The 18454-nt window shown below is 36.8% G+C and overlaps 1 protein-coding gene across 4 annotated transcripts in view; it reads left to right on the top strand.

Annotated features, from left to right (window-relative positions):
- Window positions 1-15121, top strand: part of LOC104884691 (protein ZINC INDUCED FACILITATOR-LIKE 1) — a 40464-nt gene extending 25343 nt beyond the window's left edge. The window contains exons 8-17 of one of the 4 annotated variants that reach the window (XM_048643070.2): window positions 2796-2845; window positions 2959-3034; window positions 3737-3952; window positions 5436-5523; window positions 5802-5887; window positions 5982-6089; window positions 6204-6248; window positions 6335-6423; window positions 14177-14220; window positions 14539-15121. In XM_048643070.2, the coding sequence (XP_048499027.1) occupies window positions 2796-2845; window positions 2959-3034; window positions 3737-3952; window positions 5436-5523; window positions 5802-5887; window positions 5982-6089; window positions 6204-6248; window positions 6335-6423; window positions 14177-14220; window positions 14539-14630 (894 nt within the window). In that variant the 3' untranslated portion in view covers window positions 14631-15121. The remainder of the gene's footprint in view (window positions 1-2795; window positions 2846-2958; window positions 3035-3736; window positions 3953-5435; window positions 5524-5801; window positions 5888-5981; window positions 6090-6203; window positions 6249-6334; window positions 6424-14176; window positions 14221-14538) is intronic. The other 3 variants (XM_048643069.2, XM_048643067.2, XM_048643068.2) reach the window with 3 other exon arrangements.
- The last annotated feature ends 3333 nt before the right edge of the window (window positions 15122-18454 follow it).

The following is an 18454-nucleotide window of genomic DNA, read 5'->3' as shown; positions in this document are numbered from 1 at the left end:
AAGACATGATGGAAAGCCTTTAAATGAAGTTGTCTTGGTTGGTTCATAAATTGACTCAAGGTCTGTACAGCAAAAGATATATCAGGCCTTGTATGAGTGAGAAAATTTAGCTTCCCAACTAGACATCTATATTGAGCTGGGTCTGTGAACTCTCCTTCATCACTAAGGAGCTTGAGATTGATGGGAAGAGGTGTTTTAGCAGCTTTAGAGACATCTAAACTGCAATCTTGCAAGAGTTCCTTAGTAAGATAATACCTTCATTAATGTGTGTGACTTCAATGCCCGGAAAATAATTTAACTTCCCAAAATATTTGATGCAAAACACTGTGTGAAGGTGAGTTTTGAGATTGTTAATAGCTGTTAAGTCTGATCCAGCGAGGATAATATCATCTACATAGATGGCAGCTATAGTGAGAGGTGAGGAGGAAGAAATAAATAGGGAGTAATCATTTTTCGACTGAATGTAGCATTGAGCAATCAACTCATCATGAAGTCTTGCAAACCATTGGCGTGAAGCTTGCTTTAAGCCATAGAGAGACCTTTTAAGTATACGAACATGCTGAGCTGGGTTATGATATCCTTCAGGAGCCTTCATGTACACTTCTTCCTCAAATGTACCATGTAGAAAGGCATTGTTAATATCTAACTGATGGATGTGCCACTTCCTTGATGCTGCAACAGCTAGTAAACATCTCACAGTAGCCATTTTGACTACAGGGGAAAAAGTTTCAGCATAATCAATGCCATACTTTTGTGTAAAATCCTTTGCAACTAGGCGTGCTTTGAGTCTTTCCAGTGAACCATCTGCTTTCAATTTCACTTTGAAAATCCATTTGCATCCTATAGCTTTCTTGCGTTTAGGCAAAGGAAGTAGCTCCCAAGTGCTAGTTTGTTCCAAAGTTGTCAATTCTTTTTGCATAGCTTCAACCCAGCCTAGATCTTGAGCAGCTTCTAGATAGCTAGTGGGCCCAACCAAGGAGCAAGTTTTGATGATGAGAGCCTTATTGGATTGAGCTAGGTGATCATATATGACAATATTGCACCAGTGAGATGTAATGTTGGTAGTAGTACACACATAAGAATCCAGGTATTTATGAAGCTGTTTAGGTCTTGTGGAAAGTCTAGGAGGAGGTTCAGGAATGGAGGGAGAAATGGAATTGGTGATGTGAAGAGATGGATAGGAAGATATTGAAGTAGTAGGAATAGAAGAAGCTGGAGGTTCTGAAGTAGAGGGTGTGTTTGATGGAGCTGGGAAATGAAAAGGATCTGGAAATTTGAAGGGAGAATCCATGTCATAAGCTGTATGTGCAGGAAGAAAAATAGGGTGTGAGTTATGCTTGATGGAAGTGGATGAAGAATGATGATAAGGTAAGTGTTATTCATGAAAAACCACATCTCTAGAGATGATGAATTTATGATTTTCAAGATCATAAACTTTGTAAGCCTTTTGTCTTTGAGGGTAGCCAAGAAAGATACAAGGAGGTGTGGCTCTAGGATCAAATTTTGTCCTATGAGCTTTGATAGTGGAAACATAACAAAGGCACCCAAACCCTTTAAGTGAGCAAGAGAAGGTTTGGAACCATATAACAACTCATATGGTGAGTGAGAATGCACACTACTTAGTGGCATTCTGTTTATTAAGTGTGTAGCACACAAAAGACATTCTCCCCAAAATCTTGTAGGAACCTTGGATTGGAAGAAGATAGCCCTTGCAGTTTCTAAAAGGTGCTTGTGCTTTCTCTCCACAACTCCATTTTGTTGTGGAGCATCAGTACAACTCCTTTAATGCAAGATACCTTTTTCATAATAGAGGTGCAAGATGTTACCATCACATAACTCTTTAGCATTATCAGTACGTATGCAAAGAACTTGAGTTTTCAATTGAGTTTCTATAAGAGCCAGCAACATATGAAGAATGGCAACAGAATCATTCTTGTGTTTCATTAAGAACACCCAGGTGTTTCTAGTGAAATCATCAACAACAGTAAAAAAACATGTTATAATCATCACGTGTTTTAGCCTTGATTTTAATAAAAAAAATTCGAAGAAATTTAGGCAGAAAACTGATCCTAATTTCATCTAAAGTTACTAACAATAAATCTGAAATTTCACCTGAGAACTAGAATGCGGATTAATTGCTCTGATATTATATTGAAGTTCATCAACTAATTAGACAGAAGAACTTCAAAACAAAACAATCTGAACAAGACTTCAAGTTGAATCTAGATTCATTGCATAATGAAAGAATTAAAATGAGTAGAATAGAAAGTAGAGAGAGAAAATATAAGAGAGTTTTTATTTCTTGTAAACTGAATGAATAAAATCATTACAAATTATATTCTGTATTTATACATTTTCTGGTAATACAAGAAACTAGAATCTAACAAAATTTTATTACATTTAACAACTTGTAACAAACTGTAATTCTGTTATGCTGGGCTGGAGTCTAAGGCTGGACTTGGGCTGCGCATTGGGCCTGCATACTGATGCTGGGATATACCATGTATATCAACACATTTGTAGGCAGTTTTAAGCTATGCTGATGGTGATAAGTTTAGTTTGTCTGTGAAAATCTCACGTTCATATTTATCAGAATGAAAAATCATTCTAGAAAGAATATACATGTATTGAGTAGATGTTGTTGCATTGATTGACATGGACAAAAAAAATGACAATTTATGACCACTAACCAAGCAGGCAGTTGGACCATAGGATTATAGGAATATTATAGAATTTAACCACTTCTTACACAAAGTCAATAAACTAAAACTTCTTTCTTTTTCTTAATCCTTCAGCCTGCAGAAAAATATCCCCATATATTCTCTAAAGAGTCATTGTTTGGAAGGTAAGCTTGCACCTACTCGAGGCTAATGGCTATGAAAACAGGTGGTATTCCTCCTCTTTATAATTGCTTCAGCTGTAATAACAACGCAAATATGCGCTTTTTTTTTGCTGCAGATTTCCATACTTATTGCCCTGCCTTTTCATCTCTATTTTTGCGACGATAGTAACTATCAGTGCATTTTGGCTTCCGGTTAGTTCCTTAATCTTGCTCTTAATCTTCTGATTTCCTCGTATACCAGTTGTCCTATTGTTTATGTAGAAATAGTTTTATTATGTACGTTAAACTCCCTTGCATTAGTTGATGTGTAATGTGGGTCAGGGATTACGCATATAGAAGTAATAATAAGGGTTACCAAGGTTATAATTCATGCATATATGAAGTTACCAACCACCCGAATGAGATTATTTATAATGCATATATTGTTACTTATAATGTACTACTATCAGTTAAGTGTGTTAAGCATGCGAAAGACAAGTTTTTGAATATTTATGATTACATTTAAGGTTTGTTTGGTTGAAGTTGGAAACTATAATTTCCTATGAATTTGCATTGCCCATGAAATTTTATTTCTTAGGAAGTACATTTTTTTGTTAGGTTGAACGTGAGAAATAGAATTTCCCATGGGAATTTCCGCTTACCTAGAGATATCTATGTAAGTTATTTCCTCCATTTTGTAGGAAATAGAACTTCTTAGGAAGTTCTATTTCCCATGTTTTTGCCAACCAAAACACACATATTTACTTTCCAAGAATTATAATTTCCCATGCATTTGAAGGTTAACCAAACAAGCTCTTAATATGTCGTCAAAGACATACATGACCAAACAAGCTAACTATAAACTATTCTCTTGTTAAAAAGAAAAAACAAGCTTACTTTCATGATGTGATGTAGGAGTCATTGCACATGCACAAATCAAAGAATACACCAGGGGATGAATCATATGAAGAACTGGAAGCTGCAAGTCGCAAGACATGTGAGGAGAGCATTGGGATTGAGGATAAAGAAAGAGGAGTGAATCCTGAGAAAAGCTTATACAAAAATTGGCCCCTGATTTCCTCAATCATTGTGTATTGTGTCTTTTCACTTCATGATATGGCTTATACTGAGGTTAGCTATAATATTAACAATTTTCCTGCGCATTTTTTCAAATTTTCTTTCACAATGGTTTAGCAATTACGAGGAAACTTCATCACCTCACGTAATCAATTTGATATATATTTACAATTGTTAGGTTAGATGTCATATATAGTTGTAATGATAATGCATTAGTATAAATTTGTAAAGGAAATTTCATATCATTACTCATAATAATGTTACTTGATCCCAAACTCCTTCTTAAAATCTCATTAATATCTATTAGACCATTACCACTTGAGAAGGTGGTATTAGGTGGTAATTGATATTTACAATAGGAAAACGTAATTTGTGACGAAGTTTCATTAGTACCATGGTCATTGACATAAGAACTTCTTTAAAAATTTTAACTATACATTGACAGTAACACCATTTATGACCACTAACTAAACGGGCCGTTAGTGTTCAAGGTGTATTTCATTTTTGTATTGCATGATTTTTTACCAATTTTGTAAAAATGACATCCATTGTTCATATCATATTGGCATACAACGATCTTCCAATAGTTATCGAGACAATTGAGTGACTTTTATATTTTGTTTTATATGTGAATTTGTTACTATATTTAATTTAGTGACAGCTCTGAATTCCTTATGCTTCTGATCCGGATTAGGTTGCGCAAAACAGGATGTTTTGTGAATTTTATGAGTGACTAGCTAGGACAACAAAAAGGGACAGAAGCTCTTAACTCGCGCTTAAGGGTAGATCAAAGACGTCTCGTTTGTTTGAGATTGGTTTATTCTTGAAAACCAAGTAGTTAGCTAGCGCTCAACTAACAAAGACTCACGACAATTTCAAATAATTAAATCTTTAACTGATTGAATAATAAACGTGTCTTTAACTACGCATTACAAACATAATCCTACTAGAAATAAAAAACATAAAAAGATAAAGATAAATACGGCTTAAGCTAATTTTTTATCTAACATAAGAAAATCTAATCCTTATCCTTTATACTCCTAATTAAATAAGACTCCTAATAACTTTAAAGTTCTAACATCATTAGGCTATTCATACGATTAGATTTCTACAATGATTAAACTTCTAACGTGATAAAGACTTTGATCATTATTAGACTAATCCTACAAGAACTCTACATTTAGAAGACTTATGTGACACTAAGAGTTCGATTATAACTTAAACTCTTTACAAATTTTCAACAACTTCGAAAACCTCCATGAACAATAATTCATGCTATGGTTGCTTACACATCAGTTCCACAGTAGATTAGTATGAGATCGTCTCACCTGAAACATACTCATTTATTCTGTGCTTTGCTCTATGATATATTGGTATATGGATGGGTATGTAGCAATTTGTTATCTAGTGAGTGCCATCTTATAGAATCTTTGGTCATATTTATCCTTGTTATGTATTGATCTCAGCATCCCTTATTGTAATCTGTTTTTTCCAATATGACTTATTATCTTACAAAAGGATGTCCTCAATTCTACAGATATTTTCGTTGTGGGCAGTTAGCCCAAGGAAAATAGGGGGATTAAGCTATTCATCAGAGGCCGTCGGCGTAATTCTTTCTATCACGGGTAAAGAGCAACTTTTACCTCTCAACCTTCATTGTAGTTCAAACTCTTCACAGACTGATGATTAAGAATAGCATTTGATTAATAATACAAATGAATAAAACAATACCGATGAGTGTAAAATGCGTAATTCTGAACATAAATTATGTTTCTTACTTTCTATACTGTTAATTACATATTGGCAATAATATGATAGACCAATGCATTCCAACAACAAATGAAGCTTGTAGCATGAACTGTCATCTTTGTGTTTATTTTTCTGCCTCCGTTTCGACTTTTAGGTTTTGGAATGTTGATAAATCAGCTCTTCTTATATCCAAGTTTTAGCAGATACTTAGGCCCCGTTATGGTAACTCGGATTTGCGGGGTATGTTCATTTGACACTTGTGAATGTTCATGGTTGTTGACCTTCACCAATGAAGATTATCAACATTACGTGGTTGTTTCTTTTTTCTGTGCAGGTGTTAGCAATACCTGTATTACAGAGTTACCCTTTCATAGCATTGTTATCAGGGCTAAGCCTTAGTATCTTGTTAAATTCTGCATCTGCAATCAAGAATTGTTTATCGGTAAGTGATAAACAGATTGCGAATTGCGATTACTTAGATTAATTACTCCATCTTATTGGTTAGAACGAGTGAATTTCTAAGTAAGTTTCCACTTTTTATTGGTAATCCGATCAGATGTGCATCATCACGAGCACATTTATTCTCCAAAACAGAGCTGTGGTATTTAATCTTCACCTTCGTGGCTATTTTTCAAGTTATTATCTGTAGAATTTTTCATGTACTGAAGTTGAATTTGGTTATTACAGGAGCAGCATCAACGTGGAGCTGCTAACGGCATTTCTATGACTTTTATGTCCCTTTTCAAAGCAATTGGTCCAGCTTGTGGCGGTGCACTGTACGTCATTTTTTTTAACCATATTTTCACTCCCGTACTGTTAGGAATAAGTATCGCAATTGCTAATAAATCGAGCAATTAGTAAAGTATCATAAACAAGAATAAAGAACACATAGGTGAACATTCTTGAATAGGGATAAAACCACAACATTACACTAGGAGCTTTAATATGTTAGATGATTATTACACGAAGATAATTAGATCTCTTTAGACTCTTTCATCTCTCTTTCGAAAAGTATCTAGATTAACCGCTCTCTCCTATAATAAATTGAATCGATCTTTTTAATAAAACAATAAATGGCTCGCCATAATTATATACTAGGGAATAAATTAGAATTCTAATAGGAGAAGAGGACCAAAAACTTACCCATGAAAGCCACTAACAACGCTTGGGCTCCATGTGAGAAAGCCCATGACAGTTGGCTGCTTGGTTGGCATTTACTATGTGTCAGCTATCTATTCTCTCATTGCTCGGTTGTTGCACATGCTTCATCCCCAACACTCAACACAAACCCATCGACTCGTTGTCGTTGCACCCTTGTCGACTACACTTGTCGACTTTCTGACAGTCTTCAATACCATAACCTATAATCTCCCATATTGAAGACTTGTATAGGTGAAGAACTTTTCCCTTTATAAATGTAGCCCTAAGTCATCAATCACCATGTGTTCCCTAGTGTAGCACATTTCCATCTCACATCCAAAGCTAAGGTCTCACTCGACTGAAGTCTCCATCATCACAAGATGAACCTTAAGGACTCTTCACATCTTTCCTAGAATTCCGAGGATGCTCTCACCTGAACAAATATCCTTCTCGAGGCTCGATTTCTCACGCACTAGCACCACACTCGTGTGTGCCTTCTTCACCTTGTTCGTTCCACAATCTACTCTAGCCGAAAAGACACTAACTTTATTCCCACACCTCTTCTTCACATACTTTTGACTAAATGACGCCTTTCTTGAAGGTTTTCACATCTGCTGATTGCAGCTCGAGCTACTACTATAGCACCCTTCACAAATTCCAAGAACCACCTTGAAATACTACCTTGTAGGCAGACTTGTGAAAACCCGACAACTTTTCTTCACATACTTATGACACAATGACACCTTTCTTGAAGCTTTCACATCCCTTCCATAGCTACCTTTGTCATGTTCGCCATGGTGTACATTGTTCATCTGATTGCAGCTCGAGCTATTACTATAGTACCCTTCGTAAATTACAAGAACCACCCTGAAACACTACCTTGTAGCCAGACATGTCAAATTGACTGATTGACATCAAATTTTTATTTAAATTAGGGATGAACTTGACATCACTGAAACATGTCCCTACTTGCAAGCTTCACTTTTACATGTCCCTTGTCTTTAAGCTCTAATGGTCAATCATTTGCAAGGTACACCTTTTCGATATTCTCAAAACTCAAATTTTAAAATAACTCCTTATAAGGCGAATAATGAAATGAAAAACCTAAAACCAAGATACATGCACCATCCAGTTGAGCATCTGCTCTCCTTACGAGCAAGGCATAAGAAACATACTCTGTATAGAGTTCGTCGAAGCATCACTATCTTCATGGCTATCTTGTTCTGCCTTTTTTCTTCCCTTATTAGTATCTTTACGATTTTGACATTGTCTCTTAGCTTATAATGACCTTTCTCGTTGCATTCCCAACACTCCACTTCTGACTTATTGACTCTTAAAATCCACTGCTCTCTTGCCCCTTCACTTTCCATGCTTATATCTCTTGTGTCTCCTCCCTCTAGTAGTGTGCGGATTTAGACCGGGACCGAAATGGATCAGACCATGACCCGGTCACTTGTCCATAAAAATTTATAATTTGGTTTCTAGTGCCGTCCAAACCCGGAATTTCCCGGTTCGAACAGGTTGACACAAAATTCTGTTTATTCTTACTAAAAAAATTAAAAGTTAAAAAGTTTAAAACCTATTATATTTAGCGCCTTTATAATTATTAAAATTTAATATATCTAGTATATAAATATTGTTAAATCTAAGCAAATACTGCCTCTGTGTCTATTTACTTGCAATCATTTGACTTTCATACTTTCCAATGTATAACTTCAACCATTAATATCTGTAATTACAGATAAGTAAAATAAAAGTAGATAATTGGAAAATAAACATTGAGACACATCTAAAAAGATCCAACATGAATATGTTTTACCTCAACTATAAATCACAAAAGATAAACTAAGTGTAGTTTGTGAATAGTGGAAAAGTCAAACCGTTCCAAGTAAAAAGAAATGGAGGAAGTAATTTTTATTTGAAAGTACATAATTCGGTCCAGACGATCCAAAGCCAGACCGAACCATAAAAATCTAGTCTAGACCAAGATCGGACCATAATTGGTCCCGATACACGTAACTAATAGATTCTAGTCCATTGGTATCAATATCGAGAATGAGGGTCGAAACTAGTATCAATAAAAATCTTTGTTGCAATATCGAGAATGCGGTCGAGACTAGCATCAATAAGTCAGTTGCGTCTCCAGCGGCACAAAAAGATGCTTTTTGAACTCCAAAGTGACATTTTTTCCGCAAAAAAGAACATTATCGAAAATCCTTACCGGCAGAAAAGATGAGAAGGTGATAGGAAGCAGTAATAATATGCCAAATTTCAAGCTAAGCCTCCCGAGCCGGAGATAAACGCGTTTTTCACCTCGAAAACAGACTGCTCCTATTATAAAGTATTGATTAACCCATATTTTTCGATTTTTTTATTAACCTAATGTCAATTAGGGTATTTAGCTAATTAAAATAAATAAATAACAAATTATCTGCTACTTCAGGTCAATGGCCTTCTGGGACCATTGTATAAAATATGAGGTATAGTTGGGACTAATAAAGAATAATAATGAACGTAAATGGGCAGAAATCATGGGTTGCCTTTCTCATTCATTTGATTCCATATGTATACAAATGTGAGAGTCCTTAAATATGTAAAGTACATCAATTAGAGATAGATTTTAGGTAACAAAATATCCTAAAATCTCTCTAATATCCTAACACCCGTCAATGTTGGAGCATGAGGGTTAGAAATGCCCAACTTGGCAAGAAGAAACTTAAATTGGTAGGCTTGCCAAGAGCTTTTGTAAAAATATCTGCGAGTTGAGAAGTGGTAGCCACATAAGAGGGAGAAATTAAGCCATCTTTAATAGCATCACGCACGAAGTGGCAACCAACTTCAATATGGTTTGTGCGTTCATGAAAAACTGGATTTTGAGCAATATGAAGTGCCGACTGACTATTATGAAAGAGTTTGATAGCCTTGGGATGATGAACACCAAGACTAAGTAACAAATATTTCAACCACTTGAGTTCACAAGTGACAACAACCATGGAGCGATATTCAGCTTTGGTAGAGGAACGAGAGACAGTTTGTTGCTCCTTGGAGAATGAGATTACTATCAGCTCTAAGGAGAATACCTTTCCCGGGTGTTCCCTTCAAATAACGAACCATCCTAAGAGCAACATCCCAAGGCTCAACACGAGGCTCCTGCATAAATTGAGAGAGAATGTGAAGTGAATAGACCAGATGGGGCCGCGTGATGACCAAGCAGAAAAGAAGACCTACAAGGCGACAATAAGCAGCAGGATTAGAATAAAGAGCACCAGCAGCAAACCCTAGCTTGTGATTTTGCTCAATAGGAAAGTCAACAGGCTTGACACCGAATAGGCCAACCTCAGAAAGAATGCCAAGTGTACTTCTGCTAACATAAGAATAAGCCAGAAGAACTACGAGCAACCTCAATCCCAAGAAAGTATTTTAAAGATCTTTCTTATGAAAGTCACTAAGATAGGCTTTGAAAGCCACCAAGGAAGCGGAATCATTCCTAGAAATAATTAAGTCATCAACATCGACCAAAACATTCATCTGAATCGAACCATGAGTATAAGTAAATAAGGAATAATTAGAGTATGATTGGAAGAAACCATAACCTCGTAAAGCAGTGACTAATTTGGCGAACCAACATCGAGGAGCCTGTTTAAGCCCATAGAGAGACTTTCGGAGCCGATATACTAATTGCGGATAATAAGAAGTGAATCCATGAGGAAGTTTCATGTAAATCTCGTCATCAAGATCGCCATGTAAGAAGGCATTGTGAACATCCATCTTACGAAGTTCCTAATTTTTAGAAACAGCAATGGCTAAGAAAGCACGAACAATGACCATTTTAGCGACATGAGCAAAAGTCTTAGTGTAGTCAATGCCTTCTTCTTGATGATTGCCAAGATCAACCAAACGATACCTAAGGCATTCAAAATAACCATTGGAGTGATATTTGACACGATAAACCCACTGACAACCAATATCACGTTTACAAGGAGGAAGATGAACAATAGATAATGTATTATTAGACTCTAAGGCTGGGATTTCAGCAAACATTGAACTCCGCCAATCACTACTTGTCATGGCTTCTTTGAAAGATTTAGGTTCTGTCCTTGATGTAATAGCTGCAAGATATAACCGATTTGCAAAAAATTGTAACAATTAACATAATGTGCTTTAGGATATGGAGTACATAAAGCAGACTGTAGAGACGGAGTGAAGCAGGACGGACTTGGAGCAACAACGGAATTTGTTACATAATCACCTAACAAAGCAGATGGAATTTTGGAATGCATGCCACGACCCAAGTCAGGCTGAGAAGGGGAAGGAGTAGGTTGTGAAGGAGGAATAGGCGCGGAATCGGTAGAAGGCCAGCAAAATTTGGCCCTGAGGTAGGGGGTATGTGTATGGAAACAAGCAATGATTTTGAGGAGAAGAGGAGAGAGGCCTAAGAGGAGGGCCAAGAGGAGGGCCAGAAACAAGGGGAGTAGGCTGGACGAGAGGGTCAGGTGGAGGGGAGAAGAACGAATCCGTGGGATCAGGCCCACAAAACGTGGGTTGGTCAGCAGGGGAAGGCCTAGTAGGCTTGGGAGAAGGGTGGGAGATTTGTGGCACTGAGTTGGTTGGAAGGGAAGTGAGCTCATAATGTAAAGGAGGAGAAGAAATGAGTATGCGGCTCGGTGGTGGGGCCTAGAGAGGAGGTATGAGAAGGAATAGAGGGATTGGGCTCAAGAGAGTGGTCTGGGTCAAGGATAGGAGTAAAATTATCATGAATATCATTTCCAATGGGAACAATGACATTAGGAGTGATATTAGCCTGTTCCGGATGAATGAAGGGAAAGATATCCTCAAAAAATTTGACATCACGAGAAATAAAAATTTCTGGAGCATCTAAATCAAAAAGTTTCCACCCTTTCTTGCCAAAAGGATACCCCATAAAAAGACATTTCCTACTTTTGCTGGCAAATTTATCATTTTTGGATTTTAAGTTATGAGCAATACATAAACATCCAAAAGTACGAAACACAACATAAGAAGGTTAAGTGCCAGTCAAATTTTCATAAGGAGATTTGTTGGCAAGTAAAGGAGTGGGAGTACAATTAATTAAATGAGCTGCAGCAATGACACCTTCCCCCCAAAAAATAAATATGCAAATTTGCCTGAGATCTCAAAGCTCTCCCAACATTCAAAATGTGTTTGTGTTTGCACTCAACCCGCCCATTTTGTTGTGGAGTATGGATGCAAGAAGTATAAAATAATTTCCCATAGTAGAAAAATAGTCATGCAAATAATTAAATTTCGTACCATTATCACTTTGAACTATTTTGATGGTTTGAGAGTATTGATGGTCAAATATAGCAAAAAAGGAGATAAATATACGAAAGACTTCAGTTTAATCCACCATTAAATAAACCCATACAACACGAGAAAAATCGTCCACAATAGCAAAAAATAACGAGCACCACAAGTAGATTGATGCTTATTAGGTCGCCATAAATCACAATGTATTTTCTCAAAAATTCTAGAAGCTCGATTTTCGCTTAAAGGGAATTTATGTCTAGAGTGTTTAGAATAAAAAAACGAATTTTAAACTAACTTATAAACCAAAAACAGGAGGAATTAATTTTACAACTTTCTCGAAAGGATGACCCATGCGTTGATGGCAAAGTGTAAGAGAGGAAGAAACATGCTGGTTAACCGTGACATAATGAATCTCATCTGTTCAGAAGTAGTAAAGTCCACCCCGTCTAACACTCGTTCCAATCCGCTTCTTCGAGTTGTCCAGAATAACACACGTATGTAAATAAAAGTGAACAAAACAATATTATTAGTTAATTGAGAAATATAAACTAAATTACAGTGCAAGGAGGAAACATAAAGAACATGAGATAGAACAATGTGAGAAGAAAGACGAACTAAACCCTCTTGGGCAGCAACAATAGTGGTACCATTTGGTAAACCAACCAGACAAGGAGAATACAAGGTAACAAGATCATAAAGCCAAGTGATATTACCTGTATCATGACGAGACGCACCAGTGTCAAGAATCTAAGATAAGTGATCAAACCTACCCGACAATATGTCGTCGGGAACCTTGGTATTACCAAGCAAACTTGCCAACAGTTTCCACTATTCTCTAGTAAAATAAGAGGTAGATGAAGATGGCCCAGAACTGGCGGAAGAGACTGGTGGAGTAGCAGCAGCGTGCACGCGGGTTGGACCACCACGACCACGCCCACCATGAGAAGTAGTGGCAGCAGCACGTTACTGCAAACGCTGCTCACACCACGCGGGATATCCGTGGAGTTCAAAGCACTGAGAGACCTCGAGACAGATTTTATGGCAATGAGTACAAGTAAGGTGCAATTCATCCGGCCGAGCAAGGCTTGTGACGGGGTAGGAGAAGTGGCGAGATGAACACATTCGTCCTGGCTGACTATTTAATAGGCTCTATCAAGTGAAGGGAGGGGATCTTGAGCCAAAATAATAGAGCGGGTTGGAAAATATATTTGTCTCACGACGATCAGCATGTTGAGTATTAGCTAGTGCAAGATATTAAAGGTTCATGATGATGGAGTTCCTCCCATAACATAGATAATTGAGCAAATTATCTTTGAACGAACATGAAATTTATTTGTCCTCATTTAGCAATAGAGGACTTTAATTGATGAATGCGAGGACTGTTAACAATGGCAAAAATAGTTTTTATTAGACTGTACCATAAACGTTGAACTTCTTTAAATTTAGAAAGAGAACGTTTTACCTTAGTTTCAATGGTATTCATAAGCGAATAAATAAGCTGGTGTTGATGGTTTTTTAGTCCGTGGAGGTACATGGTAAGACTGGTTGTGTAATAGTGCCGTCGAAGAAGACGAATTTGCGTTGTGCCTCCAAGGCGATTTGAATTGCGTCTGCCAATTCAGCATAGTTGATACCATTCAAGCGAATCGGTGTGATAAAATCACCAGGTATGTCTTGCAGACCAAGATAATAGGGTGAGGTAGCCTCAATTTTAGGTGGTGGTGGTGGTGGTGGCGGTTCATAACCGACAATGGTGAACAGAAGGCGGAAAAAAAAGTAACCTAATCAACTAATACCATAATGAATGTAAATTGGCAGAAATCATGTGTTACCTTTCTCATTCATCTGATTCAATATGTATACAATGTGAGAGTCCTCAAATATGTAAAGTACATCAATTAGGGATAGATTTTAGGTACAGAATATCCTAAAGTCTCTCAAATATCCTAACAAATAATTTAAAGTTAGGACTGAAAATGGCGGAACATTCATTCTTAGGATTGTTCCTGCCAATTTTTCCTGCATTAAGTAGATCTAATTTATTGGTAATCAAATGCTTATTTATCATATGTTAATTCTGCATTATTTTTTTGTAATCTGAAGGTTGTCGTGGTCAGAGACGCGACAAGATGTTGCTTTTCTCCCAAGTATGAATCATTTTCTATCATGTTTATTTTTTAATTGTAGTAAGTATAAGAGAAGGTGTTCCAATGCCATAATAGAGCACAATATTCGTACACCCGAGTGTACCACGTGTATATACACTCAAACAATATTTTGTTTACTAATCTACTCATTTAAAGATCTCCCCTTTGTGTATATTTTGGTCGTTTAGAGGATTTTAAATGAACAATGAGCAAAAAAATAGCATTACGTGTTTCATACTCAGATTACACCTAAAATCCCGACTTAATAAATAGAGTGTGTTATGAAATTATCTCATGATTTTATATCGCAATGTGCAGGCACCCATATGGTATTCACCCTCCTCAACGTCGTCGAAATAGTAGGAGTGTTGTTGACATTAAAACCTTTTCTAGTGGAACGAAAGAACTAATTTGTGCAAAGTTACTAATGCCATTATAGACTTATAAATAGTCTCACACGGCAATTTGAGGCTTGCAAAGTGCCATCTTAGAGTGCAACATTGTACTAATAGAAATTAAAAATTCTTAGCTCATTAGCGCATCAAAGGAATTTTTTTTTTGGTCTTTCTTAGATTGGTAAGGAGAAGTGTTTTACTGGAATAGATGCTCACAAGTTAATATGTTATGACGTACTCCGCTCGAATGAGGCTGAGGATAATAGGAATGCTTGTATATAAGGACATAATTCATGTTCTGATCTCCCTGCAGAGTTAAATTATTATGTAATTCCATTTGTATGTACTACTTTGTTTTAGCAAATTTATCAAAAACTACCATAAAATATAAAATCTTCTGAAAAACTACATTCTAAAGAAAATACTTCTTCTGTTGTTTAAAGGTTGCAACATTCTGACTTTTGCTCTATTCATGTATGACCTTTGACTAAAGATTTGTAAGTCGTACGTATATACCACAAATTTAAGTATGTAAGATGTTGTTGAATTTATATGAATGTATATTTACAAATGCCAACTTTCTATCAGATTTAGTAATTGATAAATAAAGGTACTACTGATCAAAGTTATCCGTTGACACTACATGTAATGAAGGAAGGTAGTTTATTTTAATCAAAGAGAGTAATTGCCTTATATTATTATATAATAGAATCAAGAAAGACAAATACCACAAAATTATAATTTTAATTTTGGAAGATTATGGTGCGTGTGGTAGGGCTGCCTTTGGCCGATTTATCATCTATTTGAGCCATGCATGCATTAAGGCATGTAGGTTTTGTTGAACAATTTCAAGATCAAGATGGAGTTTTTCCTGTTGGACCAGAAATTCGTGCTCGAATGTTAGTGGATCTCTCTTTTTCCCTTATTTCAGGGTATTATCTTCCTTTTCATGATAATAATTGTTATGGGCAAAATCTGCAAGACATGACGTCAAACGAACGACATCCACACAATAGATTAGTAACATAATGACACCTAGAAAGACAGTTGACTCCGTTTGGAAGAAAAAAAAGCAAGACGTCTGAATGACAATTGATTCCGTCTGGACGACAGTTGAGTACGTCCCGACGACGGACGAATGATGCTTGGACGACGGACGAATAAGGCTTGGACAGCAAACGAGTAATGTCCGGACGACAAGAAAGTGACGTCGTCACGATAAGAAAGTGACGCCACTTCGAAAGGTGAGTCTAGTCACGACGCCCACGAGCCAGCAGTCGACACCCATCAACATAACCAACTCAAAAGAAATCCCTAAATACTAGGACGCGATTACTAACATCAAAAAAGAATAAAAAATTGTTCATATGTTTGTGGGATCCTTATTTCTACTCACTTGACTATTCAACTGACACATGGGATAAAGGATTACTTGGCAACCAAGATCAGAACAATTGGAGAGAATAAAGGAGCCAACAAGGACAGTTATAACTGATTTATATTCTATGTGACGTCAGCAGTATCGACCGACGCAACGGATGCACTCAGCCGACGAGAAGGACCAATAGACCAAACGAAGTTGTTGCAACCGTTCTATTATCAAGGAAGCACTTACTACTACCCTATAACGTGGCAAAGTAATATACATTACTTGGAGGAGTCCAGAAACAACAAGAAGACTAAGTCATAAGTACAACCACTATGTCCTACATTGTAGGAGGCACATGTCTCTTTGGTCAACCACTTACAACCACCTAAAGACCTAGAAAAGGAGAACACATCAGTATTATTCCAGGGGGATTAAGAGGACAGCCTAGAAAAAAATACATCATCAAAGGCCATCCTCACTCAAATACTTTTCACTCCACGATCATTAAAAGTAATTATATTTTCTCAAAGATACCCTTGTATAAACTCATCCCTTAGTCAAATACTTTAGATTATCAATGATTAACATCGTGTAACATCCAATGTACATGTATTCAATATGGATTTAACGCCGGCACCATAGTGGATTGGTGGACATGCAAGCCACCCGCGGTTTTTACCCATATTCATTAGGGTTTTCCGCGTCACCATTTCTTGTGTTCCTTTTCTTTATTTTTGTCATTTGAGTTTCATCTTTTGTTTCTCTTGCTTTAATGTAGTTATCGACGTCCTAACATATGATCGTCCCTTCTGCGATTTTTGACATAAACAATTTGGCCCCCACCGTGGGGCCAATGACTAGATTTTCCCTTTGGGCGCATATCCACAAAAATCCTTCCAAAACACAAAGTCCAGTCTATGCATCATATAGCTTTATTTGAAGCGTCAGTGTCGAAGTAGTAATTCGTCATCTTCTTCACGTCACGACCGTGTGGATGGCAACGTAAGAATATGTCTTGACGTCCAGACGCCGATTGACATCGAAAATTCAGCGAAATCAAAGCACATAGTGGCGTCATAGTGTGACCGAAGTCCAGGCATAGGCCGACTCAGTCATGAAGTTGAGGATCAATAATTACATTGGTGAAGTCGATCAAATAAGCAGATGTTTACTGTGATGATGCCAAGACCTTATTTATAGTTGACTTCCCGACTTCACGACAAAATAGGTAACAAAGTTTTATTTGTTAATTTCTAATTGTCTTGCTTTTTCTCGTGGAGATGCAATAGGTTTTGATCCTAGCGTCGTGACCAACCAAGCACACATTTTCCATGGTGTACTATATGCCAATGAATTATTCAAAAAGCCAAAGTCGTGACAATCAAAAGCCTGTCGTGACTAAGAGATCGCCGCGACCAAATGAAGAAAGTCGTCTTGTCATCGCGTCGGAACGAAGATGGTCGTCCTGACAGATGAATAACTCAATCGGGAAAAATGAGGTTGTCGCGACAAACAGTCCAATGTCGACCTAACAGTGACGTTATCTTAGTGCTAGTGTTTAACCAAAGACGTCTCCTCTGTCACGAACAGTCACGCGTGCGACACATTAGTAAGTTCTTTTTACTTGGCGTGACAGTAAGGTAATTCTCTTTCAAATTACTTACATTTGCTCTGGTAAACTACAATTTAATATCATGGTATCAATTTAATATGTTTCTGTTTTGGATATGACTAACTACATTAATCTGTTTGTTTTTAAATAACGCAAGTTTGTCAGGACAAATGGAGAATAGATTATAGCATCAATGTTCTACACTATCAGTTACACCCAAGGACAATCCTAAAGTCACAAGTGTCATCTAATTTTGTGGCTAACATCAGTCCAAAACTAAGATCGATGTGTGAAGACTTTTGTTTTATCCTAAAGTCACCACAGGGGGATATGATAGTATGATTTAATTGTTGCGACTTTTAGATTGTAACTTATGGTATTTTTGTCATAACTTCGAAAGTGATTAACAATTATGCTTATAAAATTCGAGTACATGTATAATGTTAGTCAACGACATAAGTGTGATGGGGGCTCGACATCAACTTTGATTTCACACTGTTAGTCAAAGAAGTCTAACGATCTTAAGGAGATAAAGATGCTAGAAACTTTCGGTGTCATCATGACATGAAAGACATCCAAAAGAATCAGGCAAAGACCAAAATAGGGGTTGATACTAGCATGACAAAATTTTGACATTCAAATGTCTTTGACCATTAACGTCGTCAAGTTAGTTCCAACTTGTGATCATTGTCGATGTCACATAGGTATGCTACAAAACTCTTTCAAAACTTTGTTTTCTATGCTATGTTTTAGACGAATGTGATGAAGACTTATTACGTAAATATCCGTCACACTTGACCATAATGTAATAACACTATCATTTACTCTTGTTTGTTTATTACCCCATTGACAACTCTT

Source organism: Beta vulgaris, chromosome 4, assembly GCF_026745355.1.
Source record: "Beta vulgaris subsp. vulgaris cultivar EL10 chromosome 4, EL10.2, whole genome shotgun sequence".
In the NCBI taxonomy this organism is placed as follows: Eukaryota; Viridiplantae; Streptophyta; class Magnoliopsida; order Caryophyllales; family Amaranthaceae; genus Beta; species Beta vulgaris.
The sequence above is the reverse complement of the archived record's forward strand: the minus strand, read 5'-3'. Positions and strand labels throughout refer to the sequence as shown.